Source organism: Astatotilapia calliptera, chromosome 13, assembly GCF_900246225.1.
Source record: "Astatotilapia calliptera chromosome 13, fAstCal1.2, whole genome shotgun sequence".
In the NCBI taxonomy this organism is placed as follows: domain Eukaryota; kingdom Metazoa; phylum Chordata; class Actinopteri; order Cichliformes; family Cichlidae; genus Astatotilapia; species Astatotilapia calliptera.
In genome coordinates, this window is record NC_039314.1 from 26,636,721 (window position 1) to 26,649,399 (window position 12,679).

Here is a 12,679-nt window from a genome sequence, read left to right on the forward strand (position 1 = left end):
CAGTGGCAAGATAATGCTGAAATAATGTATGGAATCTAGTAAAAGGCAACTGTGGCAGGACAGAGAGGGCATATAAAGCTCTGAGGTTACTGTGGAGAACACTGTTAATCTGTTTCCTTGGGGGATGGAAGCTAGAGATTTTTGAAAATAACAGATTAACGCAGGACAGTGAATTACCAGATGGAATATTATATGAAATTCCAAAAGCCTTTGTGTTGTAATCGTTGTGAACCAGAGACGAGATAATACAATCAGACCTTCTTATGTGATCCAAATAAAGGCTTGAAATAGCAGAAATGCTGTATCTACCGTCCCCTTCAAAACAATGGAGAGAAGCCTTTCCCTATTCAGAAATAAAAACAAGGCAGAGGCCCAGTGGTGGTCTGCTTCTCCCCACCGCAGGGAAAAGGGTAACACCACCTGGGTCTGGGTGCAGTTCCCCCCTCCAGGGGCAAGGGTACCTAGACCCGGTTCGTAGAGTACGCTTGGGGAGTGTGATTGTGTGTACAGCGTCTCTTTATGTCTGTCTCCACGTTGGTTGAGTGTGGAGTAAGTGCATATGAGAGCATGAGGGTGGGAATGGATGTTTGTATCTGTGTGTGCCTGTACGTCTGTGTCTATATGTCAGGTTGGGTATCAGACGCCACCTCTCTGGGGACATCTCAGGCCCTCCAAGGTTTGGAGGCCTTTCTCCCCCCACCACCACTTCCCCTGCTGGTGGCGGACTCCCTCGGATATCGGTGCATTGGTGGTTCTTTGTGTCTGGGGGTGGGCGTCCGGGTACACACCGGCTCACTCCTTGGCGGCCACTTATCGGGGCCTGGAGCCTGGGGCTCGCTCGGGCCACTTCAGAGGTGGGGTGCCCCCAGCCTCTCGGCCTGGGGCTCGGTCACTCAGGCACGGCTGGCTGCCGGTGGAGCTCACGGGCGCGTCACTGCAACTCCCCCTGGCTTCTGCTCCGCGGCTGCTGAGTGAGCCCTCATCTGGGACTCTCCTCAGCTCTTTCCGGGACAGTGGCGCAGCTGCCCCTCTGTTGGTCTTCCTTGGTCTCTTGTGTTCTGGGGGCCTCTGGATGTCTGGAGTTTTGATCTCCTCCACACCTGCTTCATGCCCTGGAGGACGGGGCTGTGGCCCCCCCACACCCTCTAGCAGATCATTACATGAAGGAACCTTTTAAAAAAAAAACAAAAAAACAAGCGTGTCCATGCTCACAGGTGTACACACGGGTGATCACACCCACAAACTACACCCTTTTTGGCTCCTACCTCAAAGCACACTGTGCGCTGTCGATCTTATGTGCTGCACAATAATGTTTAATATTTAGTATTTACTGTCATATTCCCATATATCATTGTGATGTTGTTTATTCTATTACTCTTGTTCTCTTCTGCTTGTTTTCTTTTTTCTTTCTCAACAGGTGATCCAGGTGATTGATATATGCATTTTTTTTCTCTGCTTATTCTGTTGGTTTTTGTTTTTTGCCCTTCTCCCCCGTCCCTCTTCTCAGCTGTTTTTCTTTCCCTCTTTCTTTCTCCCCTTCTTTCCCCCAGTCAAGTCTGTCCTGTATTCAGCAAATGCAAATAAAATAAACAATAAAAGGTGAATCAAATGGACCATTACTGCAAGGCTGGGATGGTCAATTTGGTAAAGTAAATCTGTTGGGCATCTTTCCTCGTCTTTAGACAATAATTCTGATGGCAAAAGAGCCAAACGGGACAGGCAAAAAAAAAGAAAAAAGAGGCCCAGTGGTGTCCTCATCTTAACGAGATCAATACATCAAGCTTAGTTTGCTGATATGGAAATTAATTCATTAAAAATGCCAGACTGCATTGAGGAAAAATACGTTAAGAGGGTAGACAGGTACTCAAAATAATTTCTCAGGAGGGGAAATAATGGGGAAAAAAAAATCTTATTTACTGTTGAATCCAAGTTTGTGGCAATAACAGAGAAGTTTATGTTAGGAGACAAACAGGAGAGAGAGAGAGTGATTCTGAAGGAGAAGCAGCAGGACAAAGAGCTCAAACTCACCTTAAACACTAAGTACTTTGCAGTACGGAAATCTGAGAGGCGTTTATATTTGATTATCCATCCATTGCTTTTCTTCTGCATGTCCAGTTCAGGGTCAGATTCAGGGGCTGGAACCCATCTTAGCTGCTATAGAGAGAGGTTAGAGGCAGGGTATAGCCTGGTCGCCAGTCTGTTACAGACAACCAATCACATTTACAATAATGGGCAATTTACACTGCTTCAAAAAAAATTAAGGAAGTAGCATTAAGTCAGTTAAACTTTTGGGATATTGATGTGGTCAGTTTCGTAGCTCTACACATCTTTTCTGACTGTGTCTCTACTGTTAGCTTGAGCTGATACCTGGAACCTACAGAGGTTGCAGAGGTAGTCCAACTCCTCTAGGATGGCATCATCAGTACATGTCATTGCCAGAAGGTTTGCTGTGTCTCCCAGCACAGTCTTAAGAGTATGGAGGAGATTCCAGGAGACAGGCAGCTACTCTAAGAGCGCCGGGCAGGCCTTAATCCATCACCAAGTCCTTAATCCATCAGCAGTTCCGGTATCTCCTCGTCTGAGCAAGAAAAAACACTGCCAGAGCTCTAGAATATGACCTACTTCAAACTGATGGTGTGAGTGTCTCTGACAAAACAATCAACAAACAGACTGCATGAGGGTGGCCTGAGGGCCCAAAGTCCTCTAGTGGGCCCTTTTCTTATTGCCTGACACCGTGGAGCCACAGAGTAAAAGAATTAGCATATCCACCACTGGCACCATGTGCTTCTCAAAGATGAGAATATTGACCCTCAGTACATGTGGCAGATGTGAAAGGGCATGGAGGAGCTGTGGAGAACTTGTAACATCATTCAGTATGACTGGATTTGTGGCGTGTCAGTGATAGTCTAGGGAGGCAGGTACAAACTTCATACATAAAGGTCCCGTATAGATAGTGGATTCAAAACCAGGACCTTGCTGTGAGGCTATGGTGCTAATAACTTCACCTTTGTGCTGTCCTGCATTTAACTGTGATGAAATAAAAGCTAAAGCCAGTCTCTGCTTTTGTAGCATATGTGTTTTGATCTCAAAATAAAAGAACTAAAGTAGGAAAAACATTTACAACCTGTTGTCCAAAAACTCTACACAGTCTTACGGAGTGATTATACACGATGTACCTTACATATACTGTCCATTCTCTTCTGCTTGTCCTTGTCAGGGTTGGGGGGCTGGAGTCTGTCCCAGCTACAATAGTGCGAGAGACAGATTACACCCTGGACAGTCTGTTACAGGGCTAACAAAGAGAGAGACAGACAACCATTCCCACCCTTATTCACACCTATGGGCAATTTAGATTCACCAATTAACCTAACCCCACTAATTGCATGTCTTTGGACTGTGGGAAGAAGCTGGAGTACCTGCAGAGAACCCACGCCAACACGAGTCCGCAGCCCGGTGGTGGACAAACTCAGGACCTTCTTGCTGTGTGTTGCTTCCTTTAAAATAAAAGTTTTCACAAACTCATTAGTATATCATATTTACAAAAAAAGTGCATAAATTGTAAATGGCCTCCTCTCGATTCAACACAATTTCATTTCCCATCTATATTTTATTCATGGATCCCAGATGTCTTTGACTGACTGAACACAACAGAAAACTGAACACTGACGATGAATCAAAGTTGGAAACGTCCCCAGGCTCTAGTGGGACCCTGTATTCGAGGACACATTGCTGGTATTGTTACCTCAATGTTACCTCAGAAGAAATGAACTTTACTTGAAATCCCCTTGTGATTGAATTCCAACTTTCTCTTGCTTCAGTATTCCCACCACTTCAAGCAAGCAAACTGCATGTACAGAATTAAAATAAGGTCCCAGTTATTCATTCCCAGATGAATAGAAGAGGCTTCTCTCTCTGCAGAAATGAGCAAAACCTTTTATCAACCAACTTATTGGGTAGATTTACAGTAAAGTACTCTTAGATGATGTTGTTATTGTGTTGTGTGTGATGATATAACCACATTTAACTGGGCCTTCTAAAGTCATTCAGAGGGCATATTCAGAAAAAGCCCAAGTAAACAAAAGTGTTGTTTGGAGGTGCAAAGGCAACCTTCCTGACACTCTACTCTCATTCAGGTTAGGAGTTGTCAAGTCATTATCTAACCCCAGTAACCTAATATTCAGCTGGAAAAGCTGGCAGGACATTGGATCTTTATTTCTTCTCGTTGCACCATTAGACTTTCCTAGAATGTAAAATGCAAAACATATAATATCACAGTGAAGTATATTTTGGATCTGCACCTGAACTATGATCCATTATACTATATATGGTTTTAAATTTCAAATTAGATCATTTACGTTAAAATATGACTTGCTATGTCATATCAATATACTGTGATATAATGTGCAACCATGAAAAGTATTCCCATGTAGTAAAAGTGGTGAACAGTGCTGCTGAGTGTACTCAAGCTGCAGCAACCTCAGCAGAGACTCAGCTGTGTTTTTTTTAACACAAGGGAGGGTACCGAGTGGCCTTAGAGGGAATTCCACTGTGCTGTGCTTTGTTATAAATTATATGATTCAATCAGGCGAGTCTCTGCCACAAGCTGTTTTTTCTAAATATGGTCATCTAAACTATACAGCGCAGGAGTGGTGTTATTCTTGGAGGATTTTCAAGGCTGTGAATTTTTATGATTTCTTTTTCCCCAAATGTATGAAAGTGTGTGTGTGTGTATCTGTTTCATGAGGGAAGGCATTTTTGCAAAGTGAAATCACTTCTGGACAACTCTCCCTTCTTTAATAGGTCAGTTCACGGCACAGTTTGAGAGCAGGCGTGTGCTGTGAAGGGTTAGGGTGATGATTAAAGGGCTGGGAATGAAAACAGTCTCTGGAAGCTCTTAAGCACAAACATGTGTGCGTCGTTTTGTTTCTCACATGGATGATGTCAAACTCAGCTGACTAGATGCTGTCACTGAAAGTCTTTGTGTGTGCGGTTGTGTGTTTGTGTCACTGCGGTTGTTTTTGATTATGTGTTCCTCTCTAGTATGAATGTGTCACTGGGCTGTCGTGCAGTTAGCGGTCAGTAAATGTCTGTCTGTAGTGGGGGATTACAGAGAAAATCAATACTACAAGGCTGCTTTGATGTAGCCAGTAAGACACATTGACCTGTCAGTTCAACTTGTAGCCTTGAATTTCTTCTTCTCTTTTTGGTGAGCAGACAGTCTGCTTAACTTTAGTTCTGTAATTCAGTTGGGAAGGGAGACAGTCAGGGTGTCACTGCAGACTCTCTGGGCTAATACTGCTGTAATTCAATTTCCTTACAGGTGCCATTATGGCTTATTAAATCTTAAATAACCTGATGCATTAACTGTGGCACTGCTGTACAGCATAACAGTATAGACAGATGTCCACCCAACTTTCTGAGGCATCCTCCTGGGAGCTGTAGTTTTAAAATGCTCATAAAGATGGTGTGTTTTGTCTTTATTAAATGAGGTGTCCATAGTGTACCCACCTCCTGTCTAAAGACAGCTGGGATAGGCTGAAAAATCTGATTTAAACTTGGCCAATCTCCCCTTGAAAGTCATCTCTGTGCGCACCTCTAGGCCACTTGCTGTGCTATTTTCAAATCACTTCCTGGAAGTATCACTTGGTACTTTTGTGCATTTGTTATGAGCCTCAAACATGCATAGAGAGTAAACATCAGCTCTGAGCCTAAACCGACTTTAATGACTGCTGATAAAAACTGGGTCTCCAAACAGCAGCTTGTAGTGGGAGATTCATAGCTAGAAAGCAGCACGGGTTTTTTTTTTTTTTTTTTTAAAGACATCTACAGTGCTGTGCATCATAAATTCTTCCCTCAGGGTGAGACTGTCAATGCTGTGTTCTTCTGTAAAATCTCAAGGTGTATGTAAGGCGTACGCCTGCAGTTTCAGCCCCTCCCCTACCCAAGCGTGCACGGGTAGGGCCACGTATAATCGACACTTGCAAAACAGACGTGTCTGTCTGGCTTGCATGAACACGTACACAAGAAGCAGTACTTAGTGTGTATGTGTGTAAGTAGCAGTTGTACTGATCCATCATCAAATAACAGAAAACAGGAAGATATTTCCGACTATTGATTTTTAAATCAGATTGTAATTTGACTGCATTTGCCAGTAAATGTCATGACTTAATAATGTTATAGCTGTTTAGCTAAATGCAGGCACTTGTGTTCACTAATTAGAGTTGGCTAAATCAATCAGCATTGTATATCAACTTTAAAACATTTCTTCATATTGGAAATAAGAAATACCTTATAAATTTACTTCCATTGATTACAACCTTTTATAATTTACTGAGAAGCTGGAAGATTTAGCTTCAGCATATGACAACAACTATACTGCTATTCTGAGACTGAAATGCTCGAGAGAAAAAAAGTGTGAAAGGGACGAAGAAGTTGTTGGTGTCATGAGTAATGCTGCTTTAAAAGAATATGTTTTTTTATTTTTTTTATTTGAATAGATGAGGAGGTGAGTGAAGGCTTGAGCTTTCCATTAGCAGATGTGTGCATGACATGAGCAGATGGTATTAAATGAGTAGGGAGGTGGTGCAGAAGGTGTAGCCAGGCCTCCCTCTGGATAGAGTGACAGGGGAGAAGATGAAAAGGGAGATTTGTAACTACACTACCTGGCGATATTGGGCTCTCTCTCTTAATCTGTCGGTCCCGCTTGTTCTTTTTCCATCCATTTGTCTGTCTATCCCCCATGCATCTGTCTTCTGTGCTGCATCAATTATTCACCCGGAGCAAATGAATATTTCAAGGGGGTGCTGGACTCTCTTCCTCCATACCTCATGCTCTCATTGCTGTCTCTGTTTTTATCAGTCTGCTCGCTGCCCCTCCTCTTGCTCTGCCACCGTCACCCTTTCATGGCTCGTCCCTCGGTGCTTTCGTACAATATATAAGCATGTGTTACTCCTGATCCCAATTCTGTGGTGTATGTAAAGGATTTGACTTTGGCCTCGTATTATGACCAGCCTTCTGCCCCTGCTCACCATTTATAACCTCAGCTAGCTGTGAGTCTGCCTGTGAGTGATGGCTTCCTGCCGACACATGTACGCCGTCTTCTTCTGTGCCAGGCGTTTTTGGGGGGAAGATTAATGGGAGAGGTGTTTGGAGTGACGGCTTGTTGGGACTGTAGGAGGCTACACCAGTCAGCTTCACATTAACAATGAATGTGATCTACCTTGCACATGCTTTTATAGATACTGAATATGCCAAAGATCTCAGCCTGAGAAAACCAGAGGAGAGCTACACCAAGGCTTTGTCAAAATTTAACTCTTGATTCTATTTTTTTGAATAGTAATTTTTGCACGTTTCAAAATGTTAGGGTTTGGGCGATATAGTGAACCAGTCATTGTCCCACACATCTGTTTTCATAGCTGCTTATACAACTGTCGGAAACAATGATTGCAAATAGTTGTTCACGACTTCAGATCACAAAGGAGAGTGGGAGGCAACCTAACTGCAACCAATCACACTCCAACATGGGCAGGCTGCAGTCAGACTGAATGGTCAAGGTTTGCAAATAATTGGCATCTAATTTCTAAACACAGGCAGATTACTAACACGTTACTATCAATCTGAATTAGTGCAACTGTGACATGTCTTTCTGCAATAGCGGGCTTGACTCAGCTGGTTCCCAACTGTTCATATTCTGGTTATATTCCTATATAAAAGCACGACTGTCAAGCCCATTTGTCGTTGTGCAGTTAAATTGCTGTCTTGCAGCAACTACATCACTCTTCATGGAGGAATTTCTGGACTCTGAATATCTGTTTAATGCAACTTTTTGTGTATGTAGACAGCAACAGATTTGTCCTTTCTTGTCAATTTATAGCAGTTAATCACCAAATGATCACAGGTTGCATATAACTGACTCCATTTTATCACAAACCTAAACTGTGCACAAAAGCTGCTTTGAAGACAGACCTGATTGCCATCCTTGAGGCAACCATTTCAAATTTCCAGTCTATTGCACACGGTCACATTAGTATTTAGCATCTGATTACCACTTGCTCATAGTAATCGTATGATGACTAATTAGCTGTTTTTTTTCCCCAAATGCAACTGTACCTGTAAAAATACACAAACAATTAAAACACAAAAAAGAAGAAAAAAACAAGTGACAATGGACTCTGAGTGACTGAGGTTCTGCAATTGAATTTCTAAGAAGTTTACAACGCAGTAAGCAGTAATTAAAATAATAAAAATATAGGCTGGGAAGTGCGTTTCACTGCTGCCACACATCAGCACGGTTTAAGCTTTGGCTTATTCAACCCACTGAGGAACTTTTTCTGCAGGCATGTAACCCAGGCATGAGTGGCCTTCTTGCTTTCCCTCACAGTCTAGTTACATGCATGTTTGGATAACTGAATAGATTCAAAGATTCCAGCTGAGATTAAATTTTAGTGTGAATGGTCATCTGTGCGTCAGTGTGCATTATTCCCTCTATTACACCATCTTATTTGAAATAAGCTTCATCCTGCTCCAACCTTGCATGCAACAGTGTGGAATGAATAAATGTTCCAGCATTTTTTTCTTTTCTATTTCACTTTTGTTTTCTAGCTTATGAACTCGCGCTGTCACAGCACAGCCTTTTAACCTTTTAGTTGCTGTTGTGGGTTAAGATAAAATAGCCATACTAGGCTTTTGGTTGCTGGGATGTTGCTTCGTTCTAGTTCTTCATCATTTAACACCCACACTGCAAAGAAATTGCACGAGTGACAGTTAGTGACTTTGTAGGACTGTTCCTCTTTTTCTTAGACTTTGATAATGGCTTTACATTTGATTAATTTCACCTTTCAAAGCTCTTTGCTAAAGTTTTACAGCATTTCCATAATGACCTTCTTTGAATGGGATGTGAAGTATGGCCCTAAATTCAAAAAATGTGAACATCAATAAAACAGGTGCAATAATAAGACAAGAAAATAGACAATAGATCTTGGGAACAGACATTCAGTTTTAGACATTAAAGATGTTCATGTGTCATCAGCAGTAAGAAACGAGTTTTCATCATCATCATCATCATCATCATCATCAATATGATCACCATCAATATGATCAACATTTAAGTCAGTGTTACAGCAGCATGACATGAATATTTGTCTTCTAATCCAGGATTAAAGTCGGGGGATCTAACTGTGATCAGCGGGGACTGACAGAAGAGGGATAGATGGAGGAGTAAATGGGCAGAAGTGAAGGGAAGAAGAGATGGAAAGGAAACAAAACAGACAGACCTTCTGCATCCTGTCTTGTTCCTCCTTTACATATATTGTGTCTGTGAGTGTGAGTGTATGTGTGTGCTTCTGTTTTACTGGCAGGATGTATGCATTTACTGCAGCTCGCATCCCGCTGTGCAGCAATCTGTTAGCACTTGCTTAGGTTCCTTTGTTTACCAGAAACAGCATATCTGGCTGAGGTTCTGAGCTGGGAGTGAAATGTAGTGAAATGTTGCACTCGCACAAACACTTGTTGCCTCAAAGACTGAGTGTATGCACTCTGCAGGATGCTAGGGACAGGGCAGTTTCTTCTAAACGTAACTTATGATGGTTTATGACTTATGAAATGCTGTTTTACAATTGCAGCAGTAAGTGTTTTGCTGGGCGTGAGAAGCATCATGGCAAATATAAATATGCTTTACCTTTATTGATTCGATGGATGCTTCTATTCAAAGTTATGATGGTAATGTTTTTCATTCCTGTGCTATATATGATGCTAGAGGTTTTTTTTCCTTCCATTTATGCTTTCAATCACTATTTGACGTTTTATTAGCAGTAATACAATACTATATGCCTTTCATTAATGAATGTCTTTTTCTCTATTTCATATCAAGCAGCACTATGTTCAAGACAAATTTCCTCTTGGGGACAATAAAGGTTATTTGGCTTGATTGATTTATTTGAGTTCTGTTTCACCTGACCTTAGATTATAAGGTCAGAGGAAAGCATTTTACATTGATTGTAGAACTAATTGTCTTTAATTGGTGTATCATTGGACACAGTTCATAAACATGAGTTAGGATAATCACATAGACTGACGCTACACCAGTGAATTATCTTCATTTATACCATACTTTTTAAAACAGATTTTTCAGTGGGTTATTCCATTTTCGATGTGTGCTTCAGAACTAGCTCTCAGCTTGCCTCATGTTGTGATTTTGTGGATGAAGTTTTATCTACTATGTCGGTCTCTGTTATCTTGTTTTATGCTTCCCCCCCAAAGACACAAGAAAAATGAGTCTTTCACTCAGAAAAATCAGAAAAATGAGAGTTTCACTCTATTTTTCTCCTTCTTTTTCTAGTCTGGCAGTGTGCCACAGTGAGCACAGATCCTATAGTGAGGGCTTAGATAATGAGCACACACGGTCACACAGTAACATAGTGTTCAACTGGCGGCAGCCGGCGACATCGTCACTGTATGTGGTGCCGATATGTTGTGTGTGACAGTGTGCGTGTGTGTGTTTTCAGATTTTCCCTTGAGCATGGGATTACTTTGATTGACAAGTGCAATCGCTGGTTACCACCATCTTGGTTTTTACAGATGTCACACGAATTTGTCATGTTGGGATCGCTATAGCAACAGCATCAGGGATTGCCTCACCTTGATTTCAGAGGGATGCCATGTTTCGTCACCTCATACTGTTATTCTGCCAATCTGTCAGTCAGTCTGAATCAATCTGAGATGCTTGTTAGGCCTGCTGCCTGGGAAAATAATAATTATTAACATGACTGCAAAGCAGAGCTGTGTTGGGCAGTCTTTGGTTCCACTATAGCACCAGGAAGGACAAAAGGGGAGATGACAAATCTTAGTTTTACAAGACACAATGTAATGTAATGTAATCCAGGATTAAATAATGAATACAGCCGTGGTGTCTGCTATTGTGAAACCTGATGGTGTCTTCACAATAAAACCAGCTCCATTCATAAAAACTGGCACGAAGAGGATGAGTTACAATACACACCAAAGGAAATTACATTTTTGATGGGGTGGGTGGTGCTGAAAATATGGAGAAAATTTTATAATAAAGAAGTGTGCAAAATATTAAGTATTCTTTGGTAGGTAGACTGAGAAGAATCCTAGCTGAAAGTAAAAGATGGTGACTGGACAGAGTTCAACCAAACTAAAAACTTGAGAGGGAAAAAAAAGATGATACACGGAAATAATGTTGTACACTTATAAAATTTACTGAAATAACATAAAATATGTTGGAATATAAAATTTACAGGCTTTAGTTTTAGTCTTTGGTGCATCTGTTTATTGAGTTATCTGCACTGAAAAGGTGCTGTGTTCTTATTCTAATACCTGTGCAGAACCTCCATATAGTAACAGTTAAAAATACTAAAATGAACAATCAAAACTAAAAACTGAAACTGAACATTTTAAAATGGTAAAAACTCAACTGGAATGATACCCTCACCCAGGCACCACCCACCCCCAACACTGCTCACTGGTGGTGGTGATGAAATCATGGCTCATGAAGACTTTGGATGAGGTGCCTGAACAAAACACATGATGTACAGTAGAAATGGGGAGGAGGAGGATCACTTCGCCATGCCAGACCCCTTCAAGGGAGAGTGGAAGATCACAGTGGATTAAAAGACTGGTGATAAGAGGCCGACTGGCTGTGTAGACACAGTTTGTTGGACAGGAACATTGACATTTTGAACGAGGTGAATTTGACAGTGTGAGATAATGTACGTGCTGAAGAATAAAAGGCAGCAAGAATAGGCGATGTTACCAACTAACTTCCTTCCTGGCTTCCACCTTCTTCTGTGTACATGTTGGTTGTGGGGATAATGAGTTGAGCTGTGTTGATGTTTGCAAGCATCTCTCCTGATAGGATTTTGTCAGAGAGCCGGCACAGTTGCGTCCCAGTTTGTGTGGCTTTGTGTCTTCATCCTCAGCTCAGTGGATGCATCCATCATGGCAGGCGGTTTTCCTTCTTTAACACTGCTCTCTTCTGCCAAGGTCAGCTCATTATATCCATGCAGCTCAGTACTGGTCCCATTGTATTGCAGGCTCTCAATCTCTCACTTTAATAGCAGCTTCCTCTCACTGATGTTAGGGCACTGAGCTACAGGATCCTTCTTGGTTAGTGTGGATGTTCTTCTGCTCGTCCATAATTTCCATGTAAGGTCTCTGCTCGGTCCTACTGTTATAGCAGTCTTTAGGGTGTATGATGTTCTTAATCTGGGGGATAAAAAAAATAATTAAATGGGCCATTTTAGAACAGTTAGGCTGAGCACCAGTTGTTATAAAGTGCTCACTATTTCATATTGCCAAAGTTTTACTGTGCAGTCATCAAATGGATGTTGATTTTAAATAATTTAAGCTATTATTTTCAATTCAAATGATATAATATTAAATTCTTTGCTAAGAAGAATGGTTTCTTCTTCTTCTTCTTTTTAGATGATTAGTGTGTTTGTTTAAAACAAATGTTTATTTGTATTTTCTTACCAAGGAATAACCTGAAATAAGGAGGGGAAAAAAGCTCATGCCCTGCCACGCTTGATCTGGTGGTAGTAAATCAAACATTAAGCCCAAATACAACTCTTTGATGTCACATGATTGCACTGATGGGGACCCTCACTGATGTAAGAATGAGTATCTTTGTCTTGTAGGGGTCACAAGATAAGATTTCAAC

The 12,679-nt window shown here is 41.5% G+C and overlaps 1 protein-coding gene across 7 annotated transcripts in view; it reads left to right on the plus strand.

The window, feature by feature from the left end:
- Nucleotides 1-12,679, plus strand: part of atrnl1a (attractin-like 1a) — a 331,746-nt gene that overhangs the window by 31,009 nt on the left and 288,058 nt on the right. Inside the window, exon 1 of one of the 7 annotated variants that reach the window (XM_026189699.1) lies at nt 12,222-12,629. The exons of the other annotated variants lie outside the window; for them this stretch is intronic. Within the exon in view, the coding sequence (XP_026045484.1) occupies nt 12,628-12,629 (2 nt within the window). The 5' untranslated portion in view covers nt 12,222-12,627. Of the gene's footprint in view, nt 1-12,221; nt 12,630-12,679 lie in introns of those variants that run through there. 7 annotated transcript variants of the gene reach the window in all.